The 16,739-nt window shown below is 44.2% G+C and overlaps 1 protein-coding gene and 1 long non-coding RNA gene across 9 annotated transcripts in view; one reads left to right on the top strand and one right to left on the bottom strand.

The window, feature by feature from the left end:
* Positions 1–8,204, bottom strand: part of LOC134351030 (alpha-1A adrenergic receptor-like) — a 41,817-nt gene extending 33,613 nt beyond the window's left edge. Inside the window, exon 1 of the mRNA XM_063057015.1 lies at positions 6,214–8,204. Within this exon, the coding sequence (XP_062913085.1) occupies positions 6,214–7,126 (913 nt within the window). The 5' untranslated portion in view covers positions 7,127–8,204. The remainder of the gene's footprint in view (positions 1–6,213) is intronic.
* The window catches only part of LOC134351031 (uncharacterized), a 120,026-nt gene that overhangs the window by 1,404 nt on the left and 101,883 nt on the right, over positions 1–16,739 (top strand). For 5 of the 8 annotated variants that reach the window (XR_010019054.1, XR_010019051.1, XR_010019053.1 and 2 more), the window contains 2 exons: positions 720–971; positions 5,947–6,055. This is a non-coding gene — a long non-coding RNA (uncharacterized LOC134351031). The remainder of the gene's footprint in view (positions 1–719; positions 972–5,946; positions 6,056–16,739) is intronic. The other 3 variants (XR_010019055.1, XR_010019056.1, XR_010019052.1) reach the window with 1 other exon arrangement.

The raw sequence follows: 16,739 nt of genomic DNA, 5'->3' as shown, positions 1-16,739 counted from the left end.
TGTTGTACTGAGGTGCAACAACTCACCCTTGTCTGCATTAAATTCCATCTAACATTTTTCTGCCGATTTTTCCGGCTGTTCCAGATCCTGCTGCAAGTCCTGAGAGTCTTCCTCGCTGTCCACAACACCCTCAGCCTTGGAGCCATCTGCAGATTTGCTGATCCAGTTAACCACATTATCATCCAGATCACTGATATAAATGACAAACAACAATGGACACTGCACTGATCTGTACAGCACTCCACTCGTCAGAGGCCCCCTAACTCCCTGAACTCACTTTGCAGAAACTCATCACTCTTCCCACCAGCGTCATCAGACCATGACCTCTGGCTGCTCAACCTCCCACTTAAGAATCCTGAGGATTTGCTTCAAGATGTCGCAGATCATAGCACCCAGGAGGCAACATACCATCCAGGAATCTCATTCTCGTTCACAGAAACTCTATCCTGTTCCCCTAACTAATGAATCCTCTATCACTACAGCTTGTCTTGCCTCCTCTCCCCCTTCCCTTCTGAGTCACAGAGCCAGACTTAGTGCGGTGACTTTCCTCCGTTAGATCATCCCCTCCAACAGTATCCAAAGTTATCGAGGGAGGTGGCCCCAGGGGTACTCAGCACTGGCTGTTTAACCTTACCCCTTCCTGACTGTCACCTAGTCTCCTGCGTCCTGCACCTTGGGTGTAACTATCTCTCTGTACGTCCTGTCTATCATCTCTTTAGCCTCCCGAATGATCTGGAGATCATCCAGATCGACTGTTTAATGTGAAGTGTTAGAAGCTGCAGCTGGATGCATTTCCTGGAGGTGGACTCGTCAGGGACACTGGAGGTTTCTCTACCTTCCCACATCATGCAAGAGGAGCGTTCAACTATCCTGCCTGACATCAGTACTGTCCTAACTGTGCAAATATAAAGAAGGAAAACACAAGTAAAAGCATAATAGAGAGAGGATGACACCACTCGAGGATAAAACAGGTAACATTTACTTTGATGCAGTGAATGTGAGTGAAGTACTTAATGAGTAATCTGCATCAATATCTACCAAGGGAAAGGATACGGAGGACCAGGAGATCAGCGCCGAGTTGTCAAATAAGTTAGGACATTTAGAGGTCAAGGAGGAAGAAGAGTTGGGCCTCCTAAAGAGTATTAAGGTGGATAAGTCCCCAAGTCCAGATGGGATTTACCCCAACTTATTGAATAATAAGAGATGAGATTTCTGGGCCCTTGACCAGTATCTTCATGACCTCTTTAGCCACAACAAGGTCCTGGAGGACCGGTAAGTGGTGAATATTGTACCGCTATTTAAGAAGGAAACATGGGAAAATCCTGGGAACTATACACCGGTGAGTCTCACGTTAGTCGTGGAGAAATTGCTGGAGAAAATTTTTAGGGATAGGATAGATGAGCATTTGGAAACCCATGCCCAATTAGGGAGAGCCAGCATGGCTTTGTGCGGGGCAGGTTGTGTCTTACCAAATTGACTTAGTTTTTAGTTAAGCTTGATGAGGGCAGGGCAGTGGATGTTATCAACAACAGTTTTAGTAAGACATTTGACAGAGTCCCTCACGGGAGGCTAATGCGGAAGATTAAGATGCATAGGGTCCATGGCAAATTGGCTGTCTAGTTTCAGAACTGACTTGCACAAAGAAGGCAGAGAGTAGTGGATGAAGGGCCTTATCTGAGCTGGAGATAGTTAGCGGTGTTCTGCAGGGACTTGTGCTGGGACTACCGTTGCTTGTATTGTATATAAATGACCTGGATGTTAATGTGGATGAGTGGGTTAGGATTGGTGGGGATGTGGATAGTGTAGAAGACTGGCAAAGAATATAGCATGATATAGATCAGTTGCAGATATAGGCTGAGAAATAGCAAATGGAGTCTAACCCAGATAAATGTGAGGTGTTGCACCTCAGTAGGCAAATTCAAGGAGACAGTACACTGTTAAGGGCAAGTGTTGCTGAGCAGAGAGGTTTTGGGATCCAAGTCCATAGCTCCTTGAAAGTGGCTGCACAGGTCGATAAGGTAGTTAAGAAGGCTTATGGAATGTTTGCTTTTATTAGTTGAGGCATTGAGTTCAAAGGACAGGAGGTTATGTTGCAACTTTATAAAACTCTGGTTTGGCCACATATACAGGTCAGGTTGCCCCATTACAGGAAGAACGTTGAGGGTACAGAAGAGGTTCACCAGGATGCTGCCTGGTTTAGAGGACATGTGCTATCACGAGAGGCTGCATAAACTTGGGCTGTTTTCTCGGAGCGTCGGAGGCTGAGAGGAGATCTGATAGAGGCTTACAAGGTTATAAGAGGCATAGATGGAGTGGACAAGGAGTATCTGTTTCCCAGGGTAGAAATGTCTAATACCAGAGGGCATGCATTGAAGGTGAGAGGGGGTAGGTTCAAAGGGGATGTGAGGGGTAAATTCTTTTCACTCAGAGCTGTGAATGCGTGGAATGCACTGCCTTGTATGGCAGTAGAGGCAAATACATAAGAGGTTTTTAAGAGATATTTGGATAGGCACAAGGAAAATAGAAGGATACGAACATGGTGTAGTTAGGAGGGATTAGTGTTTGGGTGTTTTGTTTTTTAGCTGATTTGGACAACATTCTAGGCTGAATGGCATGTTACATCTCTCTTTCTCTTTCTATGTAATAACTACATTGGGGGAGGAAATCTACCTATGGCTTTTTTTTGCAATCTCTCACTCAAGCCTTTCCGTGCTGAAGCCTCGAAATCCCCACTCTAACAAGTTTTCAACACTTTATCGATAATTTGTCTCAGGCAATCACATCTGCCCACCCCTACGGATGTGACTTGCCCGTGTAAGGCTCACATTTCTTGCGATTATCTGAGATTTCCACGCTGTCAATTTGAATTCAGCTCAAGATATTTTCTGGCGTTTTACTAACTTGATGTACTAATGAATAGAATGATCTGATTGGATGGTAGGCAGACAAAAGCTTTTCACTGTATCTTTGTTCATGCAACGATAATAAATCAATATACAGCAGAATGGCCCTCGATATTTTCACTTCCATGAATGGCTTTATAGAGATTACCTTTAATTTTCACATGTACATCAAAACATACGGTGAAATGTATTGTTTTGAGTCAAATCAAATCGGCAAAGATGGTGCTGGGCAGCCTTGCAAGTGTCACCATGCTCCCAGCGCCAACATAGCATACACACCATTCACTAACACTTACCGTTCAATGTTGGAATTTAGGAGGCAACCGGAGCACCTGGAGGAAACCCACGTGGTCATGGAGAGAAGGCACAAACTTCTTACAGGGAGATTGTCTCAGTAGTTGTTGAGGTGAACGAAAGCAGGGAAAATAACACCCAGGCCAGAAGATGCCCATCTTGTCAAGGACACTCAGTCAAGTTCCAAACAAGAGAAAATCTGCAGATGCTGGAAATCCGAGCAGCACACACAAAATGCTGGAGGAACTCAGCAGCCCAAGCAGTCCATTCGTCCTGATGAAGGGACTTGGCCCGAAACGTTGACTGTTTACTCTTTTCCTTAGATGCTGCCTGGCCTGCTGATTTCCTCCAGCATTTTGTGTACGTTGCTCTCAATCAAGTTCTTTTTTTTATATGGGGACAAAACATACCTTAGCACAGAAGAATTAGTAGTCTGTTTGCACTACGAGTCAGACTCTCTGGGCTGGTACCTGAGGGATTTTACATCTCCCTTTCTGTTTTAATCAGTTCTGTTTTTATTTCTTCATTGTTAAATTTGTCTTCTATGTAAAAGTGTATATATGCAAAAATAGTGTATATACATATACATACACCATGCTTTTGTCACCTTCATCCTTGATTTTTCTGAAGCTTTAGTGACCTGCATTCAATATTACAACTGGCATTGTTAGTCCACTGGTTCTCACCCTCATTGCAACCTGCTGCTCTAATTTACTCTTCACCTCCACACTGAAAGCTGGAATTTGCTTTCCCCCCACCATCGTGGATACCTTCATAAATGTGGCATACATTATTAAGCATCCCCACCACCCAGAACATGCCCTTTTCTCATTACCACCATCAGAAAGAAGTCTGAAAAAAAAACACACACACACGCACAGTGTTTTATGAATAGCTTTCTTCCCTCTACCATTAGGTTTTTGAATGGACAATGAACCCATGAACACCATCTCACAATTTTTCCTCTCTTTTTCCTATAGTTATTTCATTTCATTTATATATATATATATATATATATATATATATATACACACATGATTAATTACATAACTAAAATCACATTTAATTAAAATTAAGATTTATATGTATTATTGTAATTTAAGTATATTTTCTCTGTTGCACTATATTGATGCTGCAAAACATCAAATTTCCTGATAATTGTCAGTGACTATCAACCTGATACCGATTCTGATTTATCAGCATAGCATTGTCTCCTTAAATGCTTGTCTTTACATCATCTGAATCAAGGAGACGCTTACTCAGTGGACCCTGACCCTTTTTGAAATTGGATTATTAGTTTTCAATCACCCTTGCAGCTTAAGTCACCAAGCTAAATAGGGCAATATCTTTTTCAGACTGAGTTGAATGAACCCAATTCTTCTCTTTAGATGTGACTCACACAGACAGACAGAAACACATACATACATATATATATATACATGCACACACATATATTTATATATAGTGTGTGTGTGAGGGAGAGAGAGAGAAGTTTTTGCACAGTACAGTAGTAATTTATGTGTTGCACTGTACTGCTGCCATAAAAAGAAATAAACTTCATGACTTATGAGAGTGACGATAAACCAGATTCTGATACGGGCCCGTATTGTGGACTGAAGCACCAGAGAGACATACTGTAATGATCAATAAGCAATTGTTTGGAGGAATAGTGAAGAGTATCTGGATCAGACCAATAAAAGCGGAATTCTGGTGATGCCCAGCAGGCCAGGCAACATCTGTGGAGGAAGGCATAGTTTTGACATCCTAACACAACATGTATAAAGAGGATAGAAGGATGGGGAAAAATAAGAAATGAGATAGCAAAGAGTTTTAGTGCAAAGTTTCACGGAAATCACTAATGTACAAATTTAGCTTTTGGAAGGTGCTCTACTCTATTTAAAAGCTTTGCCTTTTGAAGCCAGACAATCAAAAGACAAATGTAGAAAGCTGAGTGTTGAGCTTATAGAGGTGTATAAAATCGGAAGGGGCACTGTTGATAAGGTAAATAGCTGCAGTCTCCTTCCCTGGGCGTGGGTGTCACAAAAAACACGCAGCAGAGCAAGGAAGTCTTGCACCTGAAACCTTAACCCCACTTCTCTATCTATTGATAGCAAAGAGTATTTCTAGCATTTCCTTTGAGTTTTTTTTTAAACTTCAGACTTCAAGAATACGCATTTTGTAACCTTTATTTACCAAAGAGGAAATGTAAAAACATTCACTTTGCTGAACCTGGGCATTGGAGGTTGCGCAATTTTGGAAATCAGCCAATAATTGCTGGCAGACTTGTCTCTGTCCCGACTAGTCTGCCATTTAAATCCAGCGTTCACCCCCATAATGAGATTCAGAATTCATTGACATACCGTTTGTCGTACATATTTTTGTTTTGCGGCAGCAGTACAGTGCAAGACATAAGAGGAATGATAGAAATTACAAAGTAAATAAATAACGCAAAAGAGGAATAGGGAAGTAGTGTTCATGGACCGTTTGAAAATCTGATAGTGGAGGGGAAGGCGCTGTTCTTATAAGGATGAGAGGGTCTTAATGCTGGGTTCCTGTTCTTCGACTGCAGTCCCCCTTTAGTTATCAAATTGATCTAATTCAATTAACTACTGTGGTTAAACGGCGTCTGATTATTACTGCCTTACAATACGTGCTCTGTCTCGACGGGGATAATCTACCGTCTTCCTCCGCAAACCCCTGATGACAAACAGCCAGTTAAAACTCGCCCAATTCCTTTTCTGCCTTGCAGGATCCGGTAAGGTCCCGGCCATCAACGCTTACCTTCGGACTGAATTTATAGCACTGCGCAACTCATTTAAGTGCCACAGACAGACGCAATATTATCTGATAACGAGAAGGTGAGTATTTGACACTCAGGGCTGGCATCTCAAAGTCAGATTAAAGAAATGAGCGGTTTCACTGGCGCATATAATGGTGAACTAGCAAGTATACTAACTTCCGTAAAACTACCCAGAACTTCCAACAAGTTGTGACCCTAAACAAAATACATCCTTACCGACAGGTAGAACCACGAAGAACGGGAGCCAGCAGAGTATAAAGCCTCCCACCACTATTCCTAAGGTCTTGGCGGCTTTCTTCTCTCTGGAGAACTTGAAAAGTAAGATCGAAAAGTGCGTCTTAAGTTGAGTGCTTTTGCTTTTGGAGCCGTGGTCGGACAGTCGTGGGGAGCTTTCCGCCTGGTTGTCTCTGCGGTGGATGCGTAAGGTTACCTGGTCCTCCCGCAGCCTCTCTCTCTTGGTCCCAGCGTACAGACCCTTGGTTTCTTGTTTGGCTACAATGTACACCCTGCAGTACATAACAAGGATGATGGTCAGGGGAACGTAGAAAGACCCAAAGGCGGAGAACAAGACGTAGCCCGGTTCCTCGGTGATTTTGCAGATGGTCTCGTCTTGTGGTGGAGGTTCCTTCCACCCGAACAACGGGCCAACGGATATAACCAGAGCCAGCATCCAAACCGCTACCAGAGTCAACAAAGCCCTCTTCTCCGTCATGATGCTCGGGTGTCTTAACGGGTAGCTCACTCCGATATTTCTGTCGATTGAAATAACGCACAGACTCATGATGGACGCGGTGGAGCACAGGACGTCCATGGCCGCCCACATGTTGCAGAAGACGCGCCCAAATGCCCAGTAGCCGAGGATCTCCATGGTAGCGGAGAAGGGCAGCACCGAGCAGCTGAGGAGGAGGTCGGCGATGGCGAGGTTGACAATAAAGTAGTTGGTCACCGTCTGCAGGTTCCTGTGGCAGGCCACGGAGAGGACGACCAGTATGTTCCCCAGGATGGCGAAGAGAATGAAAGATCCCAGCACAATGCCCAACACCACTGCTCGGGTGGGATTCACCGGGTGACTGCAAGCCGTGCAGTTCTGGATGAGAACCGAGGTCTTGTTTTCCGAGAGGAGCCCCATTTCATCTGGGAGATGGGGGATGGGGGAGTCGGGGGGGACGGGGTGGGGGGAGAAGAGACCTCACTTTTGTACAAAACTTTCACGGAAAAGCCTCAAACTCAGCGTTGGGAACCACCCACGTCTCGCCCTGCGCCGCTGTTCGAGAGGAGGAGGCCGAGGAAGTTCCCGGTGCTTTGGCGAAGAATTTTCAGGTCCACTTTACAGTTCCCTGGGTCTGCCCTTCTCTCCCACCGACAGGGTCCTGCAGGGAGGGGAAGAGCGCACGCAAGTCAATGGACAACAGTTTGTTCTCTCGAACCGCTCTGATAGCCAGTACGCGTCTGAACGGTATTGACTTCCAGTTGACACTTACATCCCCTATATCTCATCAACATGCCCCACCCCTAGCTGAAAGAAAGCCCATTTCAATTCCAACCAGAGAGTCGCCAGTTACAATTGATTTTACTGAGCACTGACCTCTTGCGTCTGTCCTGCATTGCTCGCGTCAGCTTACCAAAAGGACTCTTCGATAACTGGAAAGCCGTCGAACAGAAGACAGCAGACCGTGGGCGAGTGTGAGGATGTTTGAACAAAATGTTTTCTAACAGATCGCGAATTCTGATGCAGGGGAAAAAAAAAGAGAGCCAGGAATATTTAAACGTGACGAATCGAAACCAGTTCGTTGCTGCACATTGCAATGGTCCCACTAACATCTCCAAGTTAATTAAACAAAACCCAATCTCTCACACAGCCCCGTCACTGTTTCAGTTTCCCACCTTGCCCCCTGCATACTTACATTCTAGTCCGCGAAACATCCTATCTCCCCTCGCCGTTTATAATATTACCACGTTCTGCCGTCCAGAAGCTGCAGCGGAGAAATGATCGCGGTCCCTGGACTTGCAACTGGTGCGTGTTAGCTCAGGCGGCGAAATGATTCGCAATTCTAAGAGCGCCCATTGCCATTGACTCTCTGACCAATCGTTTGAGTGGACGGAGGGAGTACCAACCTGGTCGACTGTCGCATCATGTAGTAGCCCCGCCGTTTGGAAATATGAGGAGCTTGTAATCGCTGGGGTGTTTTCCCCAGAGTGGAGGGGATCGTGGGGCGGCTGATTAGAGATACGTAAAATCAGAGCAATAGTTAGTGTGGATAATAAGACTCCCCCCCCCCCCATCCGCCAACTTTTTATTCTGGGGTCTCTCCCCCATCCTTTCTAGTCCTGAAGAAGGTTCTCTGCCCGAAACGTCGATTGTTTGTTCTTTTAGTCATAGTCATAGTCATAGTCATACTTTATTGATCCCGGGGGAAATTGGTTTTCGGTACAGTTGCACCATAAATAATAAATAGTAATAAAACCATAAATAGTTAAATAGTAATATGTAAATTATGCCAGGAAATAAGTCCAGGACCAGCCTATTGGCTCAGGGTGTCTGACCCTCCAAGGGAGGAGTTGTAAAGTTTGATGGCCACAGGCAGGAATGACTTCCTATGACGGTCTGTGTTGCATCTCGGTGGAATGAGTCTCTGGCTGAATGTACTCCTGTGCCCAACCAGTACATTATGTAGTGGATGGGAGACATTGTCCAAGATGGCATGCAACTTGGACAGCATCCTCTTTTCAGACACCACCATCAGAGAGTCCAGTTCCATCCCCACAACATCACTGGCCTTACGAATGAGTTGTTGATCCTGTTGGTGTCTGCTACCCTCAGCCTGCTGCCCCAGCACACAACAGCAAACATGATAGCACTGGCCACCACAGACTCGTAGAACATCCTCAGCATCGTCCGACAGATGTTAAAGGACCTCAGTCTCCTCGGAAATAGAGACGGCTCTGACCCTTCTTGTAGACAGCCTCAGTGTTCTTTGACCAGTCCAGTTTATTTTTCCATGGATGCTGCCTGACCTGCTGAGTTCATCCAGCATTTTGTGTGTGATGCTTTGGGTTTCCAGCATCTGCACAATTTCTTGTGTTTATAATAAGAGATTTTCCTCATGCAGTACTGTGCAAAGGTCTTGGGACACATACAAAAAAATCTGTAAAGTGAAGATGCTTTCAAAAATGGAGGTGCAGATGGTGTTGAGGAAACAGGTAGGATGCAGAAGAATGTAGACAGATTAGGATAATGGGCAAGAAAGTGGCAAATTAAATACAATGCTGGAAAATGCATGATCATGCACTTTCGTAGTAGAAATAAATGTGTGGACTGTTTTATAAACGGGGAGAAAATAAAGGAATCTGAGATACCCAAGGACTTGGGAGTCCTTGTGCAGACTACCCTGAAGGTTAACTTGCAGGTTGAGTCGGTGGTGAGGAAGGCAAATGCTAATGTTAGCACTCATTTCAGGAGGTCTAGAAATCAAGAACAAGGATGTGATGTTGAGGCTTTATAAGGCACTGGTGAGGCCCCCCCCCCTTGAGTATTGTGAACAGTTTTGGGCCCCTCGTCTTAGAAAAGATGTGCTGGCTTTCAAAATGGTCAAGAAGAGATTCACAAGGATAATTCCAGAAATGAAAGGGTTATCATATGAGGAATGATCTTGTAGTCAGGGATCCTCTTGGAAAGAGTGGTCACAGTATGATCGAATTTCACATACAGATGGAGGATGAAATAGTTAGATCTAAAACTAGTGTATTATGCTTGAACAAGGGAGACTACAATGGGATGAGGGAGGAGTTGGCTAATGTGGATTGGGAGCACAGGCTATTTGGTAGGACAGTTGAGGAACAGGTAGGACAGTTGAGGAACAGTGGAATACTTTCAAAGAGATATTTCACAGTGCTCAACAAAAGTTTATTCCAGTCAAAAGTAAGGACAGTAAGTGTGGGGAGAGCCAGCCTTGGATAACTAAGGAAATAAAAGATAGTATCAAGTTAAAAGCTCATTTGTACAAAGTTGAAAAGTGTAGTGGGAGACTGGAGGATTGGGAAAACTTTAAAAAGCAACAAAGAACAACTAAACAGGAAATAAAGAAAGGGAAAATAGAGTATGAAAGTAAATTAGCACAAAATATAAAAACATATAGCAAAAGTTTTTATAAATATATAAAGTGGAAGAGGGTGGCTAAAGTCAATTGTAGGTCCCTTGGAAGACAAGAAGGGGAAATTGATATTGGGTGATAAGGAAATGGCTGAGGCATTGAATGACTATTTTGTGTTGGTCTTCACGGTGGAGGACACGTATAATATGCCAAAGAATGATGTCATGGATGAAATTGTATAAGGGCTAAGAGAGTTGTAAAAGAGCGCCTGAAGGCTTTGTGTGTCAATGCAAGGAGCATTCGTAATAAGGTGGATGAATTGAAAGTGCAGATTGTTATTAATGATTATGATATAGTTGGGATCACAGAGACATGGCTCCAGGGTGACCAGGGATGGGAGCTCAACGTTCAGAGATATTCAATATTCAGGAGGGATAGACATGAAGGAAGGGGAGGTGGGGTGGCGTTGCTGGTTAAAGAAGAGATTAACGCAATAGAAAGGAAGGACATAAGCCGGGAAGATGTGGAATCGATATGGGTAGAGCTGCGTAACACCAAGGGGCAGAAAACGCTGGTGGGAGTTGTGTACAGGCCACCTAACAGTAGTAGTGAGGTCGGAGATGGTATTAAACAGGAAATTAGAAATGTGTGCAACAAAGGAACAGCAGTTATAATGGGTGACTTCAATCTACATGTAGATTGGGTGAACCAAATTGGTAAAGGTGCTGAGGAAGAGGATTTCTTGGAATGTATGCGGGATGGTTTTTTGAACCAACATGTCGAGGAACCAACTAGAGAGCAGGCTATTCTGGACTGGGTTTTGAGCAATGAGGAAGGGTTAATTAGCGATCTTGTCGTGAGAGGCCCCTTGGGTAAGAGTGACCATAATATGGTGGAATTCTTCATTAAGATGGAGAGTGACATAGTTAATTCAGAAACAAAGGTTCTGAACTTAAAGAGGGGTAACTTTGAAGGTATGAGACGTGAATTAGCTAAGACAGACTGGCAAATGACACTTAAAGGATTGACGGTGGATATGCAATGGCAAGCATTTAAAGGTTGCATGGATGAACTGCAACAATTGTTCATCCCAGTTTGGCAAAAGAATAAATCAAGGAAGGTAGTGCACCCGTGGCTGACAAGAGAAATTAGGGATAGTATCAATTCCAAAGAAGAAGCATACAAATTAGCCAGAGAAAGTGGCTCACCTGAGGACTGGGAGAAATTCAGAGTTCAGCAGAGGAGGACAAAGGGCTTAATTAGGAAGGGGAAAAAAGATTATGAGAGAAAACTGGCAGGGAACATAAAAACGGACTGTAAAAGCTTTTATAGATATGTAAAAAGGAAAAGACTGGTAAAGACAAATGTAGGTCCCCTGCAGACAGAAACAGGTGAATTGATTATGGGGAGCAAGGACATGGCAGACCAATTGAATAATTACTTTGGTTCTGTCTTCACTAAGGAGGACATAAATAATCTTCCAGAAATAGTAGGGGACAGAGGGTCCAGTGAAATGGAGGAATTGAGCGAAATACATGTTAGTAGGGAAGTGGTGTTAGGTAAATTGAAGGGATTGAAGGCAGATAAATCCCCAGGGCCAGATGGTCTGCATCCTAGAGTGCTTAAGGAAGTAGCCCAAGAAATAGTGGATGCATTAGTGATAATTTTTCAGAACTCGTTAGATTCTGGACTAGTTCCTGAGGATTGGAGGGTGGCTAATGTAACCCCACTTTTTAAAAAAGGAGGGAGAGAGAAACCGGGGAATTATAGACCGGTTAGCCTAACGTCGGTGGTGGGGAAACTGCTGGAGTCAGTTATCAAGGATGTGATAACAGCACATTTGGAAAGCGGTGAAATGATCGGACAAAGTCAGCATGGATTTGTGAAAGGAAAATCATGTCTGACAAATCTCATAGAATTTTTTGAGGATGTAACTAGTAGAGTGGATAGGGGAGAACCAGTGGATGTGGTATATTTGGATTTTCAAAAGGCTTTTGACAAGGTCCCACACAGGAGATTAGTGTGCAAACTTAAAGCACACGGTATTGGGGGTAAGGTATTGGTGTGGGTGGAGAATTGGTTAGCAGACAGGAAGCAAAGAGTGGAAATAAACGGGACCTTTTCAGAATGGTAGGCGGTGACTAGTGGGGTACCGCAAGGCTCAGTGCTGGGACCCCAGTTGTTTACAATATATATTAATGACTTGGATGAGGGAATTGAATGCAGCATCTCCAAGTTTGCGGATGACACGAAGCTGGGTGGCAGTGTTAGCTGTGAGGAGGATGCTAAGAGGATGCAGGGTGACTTGGATAGGTTGGGTGAGTGGGCAAATTCATGGCAGATGCAATTTAATGTGGATAAATGTGAAGTTATCCACTTTGGTGGCAAAAATAGGAAAACAGATTATTATCTGAATGGTGGCCGATTAGGAAAAGGGGAGGTGCAACGAGACCTGGGTGTCATTATACACCAGTCATTGAAAGTGGGCATGCAGGTACAGCAGGCAGTGAAAAAGGCGAATGGTATGCTGGCATTTATAGCGAGAGGATTCGAGTACAGGAGCAGGGAGGTACTACTGCAGTTGTACGAGGCCTTGGTGAGACCACACCTGGAGTATTGTGTGCAGTTTTGGTCCCCTAATCTGAGGAAAGACATCCTTGCCATAGAGGGAGTACAAAGAAGGTTCACCAGATTGATTCCTGGGATGGCAGGACTTTCATATGAAGAAAGACTGGATGAACTGGGCTTGTACTCATTGGAATTTAGAAGATTGAGGGGGGATCTGATTGAAACGTATAAAATCCTAAAGGGATTGGACAGGCTAGATGCAGGAAGATTGTTCCCGATGTTGGGGAAGTCCAGAACAAAGGGCCACAGTTTGAGGATAGAGGGGAAGCCTTTTAGGACCGAGATTAGGAAAAACTTCTTCACACAGAGAGTGGTGAATCTGTGGAATTCTCTGCCACAGGAAACAGTTGAGGCCAGTTCATTGGCTATATTTAAGAGGGAGTTAGATATGGCCCTTGTGGCTACGGGGGTCAGGGGGTATGGAGGGAAGGCTGGGGTGGGGTTCTGAGTTGGATGATCAGCCATGATCATAATAAATAGCGGTGCAGGCTCGAAGGGCTGAATGGCCTACTCCTGCACCTATTTTCTATGTTTCTATGTTTCTAAATGGGAGGTGAGGACCTTGATAAAATCACTGTCACTAAAGAGATAGTGATGAGCAAACTAGAGGGCCTGAAGATAGATAAGTCCCCTGGTCCTGATGAGATGCATCCCAGGGTGCTGAGGGCATTGACGGAGATTATAGTAGAGGCGTTGGTAATCGCTTACCAAAACTTTCTAGACTCTGGGCAGGTCCTGGCGGATTGGAAGACAGCAAGTGTCATGTCATTTTTAAAAAAAGGATGTAGGTAAAAGACGGGCAACTATAGGCCAGTTACCTTAACAGCTGTAGTAGGGAAAATGCTTAAAGTTGTCATTAAGGAAGAAATAGCAAAACATTTGGAAAGGAGAGGTTCCATTAGACAGACACAGCATGGATTTAGAAAGAGCAGGTCCTGTTAGACAAACTTACTGGAGTTCTTTGAGGACATAATGAGTGCAGTGGATAGAGGGAAACAGGTGGATGTCATATACTTGGATTTCCAGAAGGCGTACGATAAGGTGCCGCACAAGAGACTTATAAATAAGATACGGATGCATGGAGTTGAAGGAAGTGTATTGGCATGGATAGTGGATTGGTTAACCAATAGAAGGCAGAGAGTTGGTATAAATGGGTGTTTCTCCGGTTGGCAGTCAGTGGTGAGTGGGGTGCCGTAGGGGTCGGTGCTGGGCCTGCAGCTGTTTACCATTTACACTGATGGTTTGGAAGAGGGGACTGAGCGTAGTGTACCAAAATTTGCTGATGACACTAAACTCAGTGGAAAAGCAAATTGTACAGGGGATGTGGAGAGTCTGCAGAGGGATACAGATAGGTTAAGTGAGTGAGCCAAGGTCTGGCAGATAGAATACAATGATGGTAAATGCGAGGTCATCCACTTTGGAAGGAATAATAGAAGAACAGTTTATTATTTAAAGATTGCAGCATGCTGTTGTAGATAGATATAGATAGATAGATATACTTTATTAATCCCGAGGGAAATTTGGTTTCGTTACAGCCGCACCAACCAAGAATAGAGCGTAAATATAGCAATACAAAACCCCCCAACAATTAAACAACAAAATGCAAACTATGCCAGATGGAAAATAAGTCCAGGACCAGTCTATTGGCTCAGGGTGTCTGACCCTCCACGGGAGGAGCTGCACGTTCGATGGCCACAGGTAGGAACGACCTCCCGTGCCACCAAGTGTTGTATCACGGTGGAATGTGGCCGAAGTCCAACAGTAAAAAGTTCAATATCCAGTCTGCAAACACGTTCCTTGATCGTAATATGCCCCAGATTGCACAATCCGTTGTTAACCAGATCAGTAAGCACCCAACTCCTTTACGCTTACTGCTCTCAGTGCACTTCCGGTCAGCCAGAACGGTATTGCCCACCGAACTCCTCTTCTCCAAAAGTGCAGAGGGACTTGGGAGTGCTTGTTCATGAGTCGCAAAAAGTTGGCTTGCAGTTACAACAGGTTATTAAGAAGGCAAACGGAACGTTGGCCTTCATTACTAGAGGGATTGAGTTCAAGAGCAGGGAGGTCATGCTGCAACATACAAGGTACTGGTGAGGCCGGACCTGGAGTACTGTGTGCAGTTCTGGTCTCCATACTTGAGGAAGGATATACTGGATTTGGAGGCAGTGCAGAGGAGGTTCACCAGTTTGATTCCAGAGATGAAGGGATTAATTTATGAGGAGAGATTGAGTCACCTGGGACTATACTCTCTGGAATTCAGAAGAAAGAGAAGGGATCTTATAGAAACATACAACATTTTGAAAGGGATAGATAAGATAGAAGTAGAAAAGTTGTTTCCATTGGTAGATGAGATTAGAACTAGGGGACATTGCCTCAAGATTCAGAGGAGAAGATTTAGGACGGAGATGAGGAGAAACTGTTTTTCCCAGAGAGTGGTGAATCTATGGAATTCTCTGCCCAGGGAAGCAGTTGAGGCTTCTTCACTAAATATATTTAAGACACAGTTAGATAGAATTTTACATAGTAGGGGAATTAAGAGTTATGGGGAAAAGGCAGGTAGATGGAGCTGAGCTTACGGACAGATCAGCCAGGATCTTATTGAATGGTGGGGCAGGCTTGATGGGCCAGATGGCCTACTCTTGCTCCTATTTCACATGTTCTTATGTTATGTTCTTATGAACGTTTGATGGTTCTGGGTCTGTACTTGCTGGATTTCAGAAGATTGAGGCGGGGGGAATCTCATTGAAACCTTTTGAATGTTGAAAGGCCTAGGCCGAGTAGATGTGGAAAGGATGTTTCCCATGGTGGAGAGTCTAGGACAAGAGGGCACAGACTCAGGATAGAGGGGTGCACTTTCAAAGCAGAGATGCGGAGAAATTTCTTTAGCCAATGAGTGGTGAATTTGTGGAATTTGCTGCCACATGCAGCTGTGGAGGCCAGGTCGTTGGGTATATTTGAGGCAGAGATTGATAGGTTCTTGATTCGACATGGCATCAAAGGTTACGGGGAGAAGACTGGGAACTGGAGTTGAGGAGGAGATAGAAAAAAAGGATCAGCCATGATTGAATAGCGGAGCAGACTCGATGGGCCAGATGGCCTAATTCTGCTCCTATGTCTTATGGTCTTATTAACCCTATTTGCACCTCCTCTCTCAATTAGCAGCCCGTGATTCCAAATGGTATGTGGTTTCAGGACAGGAACAACTCTGCCCAATAACTCGAGAGTACAGCAGGATGCTAGTTGACTAGAGTTACATTTGTAGGAAGAGGAAAAGCCTTTAATGGAGATTTGACTGTGTCCTTTCCTGTAATCTGGTTGTTGAATTAGAATTGGTTTTAGTTTATTATTGCCATGTGTATTCAGGTTGTCACGAACTCCGTGACGGGAATAAAGAACCAGTAGAAATAGAAAACTCTTTGGAGTCCAGTATTGCTATTAACTAATAATATTTATTAGTAATTACGCAATACAGTAATATAAATGTAGATAAATCAAGCAGGTTAGCAATGATTATATATAAGTAAGTAAATCAGTGTGTGGAAATATATGTGAAAAAGCAAGCTTCTTCAAGTCTAGGGGTAAAAAGATACAGTCTTACGATGATGAGCAAAGTTCAGTTCAGTTCGTGGTATTGAGTTGAGTAACGATGGAGAGAGAGAGAGGGTGAGATTTGAGTCTTCAGGTGAGCTGACACTGTCGATCTTCTCGTTGTCCTCTGAAATCCTTTAAAAGTCACCGACTGTGACCACAACAAAGGGGGCTGGTTTTCTGTGGTGGAGCTATCACCCAGGTAAGGGTGGACACATGGACAACTCCCCACCGGTCACTGCAAGAGCTACTGATCGATCTGCCTGATCGATCCTCCAAAAACCCACTTTTTCTGTGGGCTCAACAAAGCTCATTCAGTGTCCAAAACATGGGTCTGAGGCCTATATCATCTGACCTCCTAATTTTCTCACCGTACTGGATACCAGCTGTCATTCAAATAACTCCTCCTTCCTCTCTCTGTGTAAGAAATGCAAG

Source organism: Mobula hypostoma, chromosome 8 (assembly GCF_963921235.1).
Source record: "Mobula hypostoma chromosome 8, sMobHyp1.1, whole genome shotgun sequence".
Classification (NCBI taxonomy): Eukaryota; Metazoa; Chordata; class Chondrichthyes; order Myliobatiformes; family Myliobatidae; genus Mobula; species Mobula hypostoma.
This window is presented reverse-complemented; position numbering and strand designations above follow the sequence as displayed.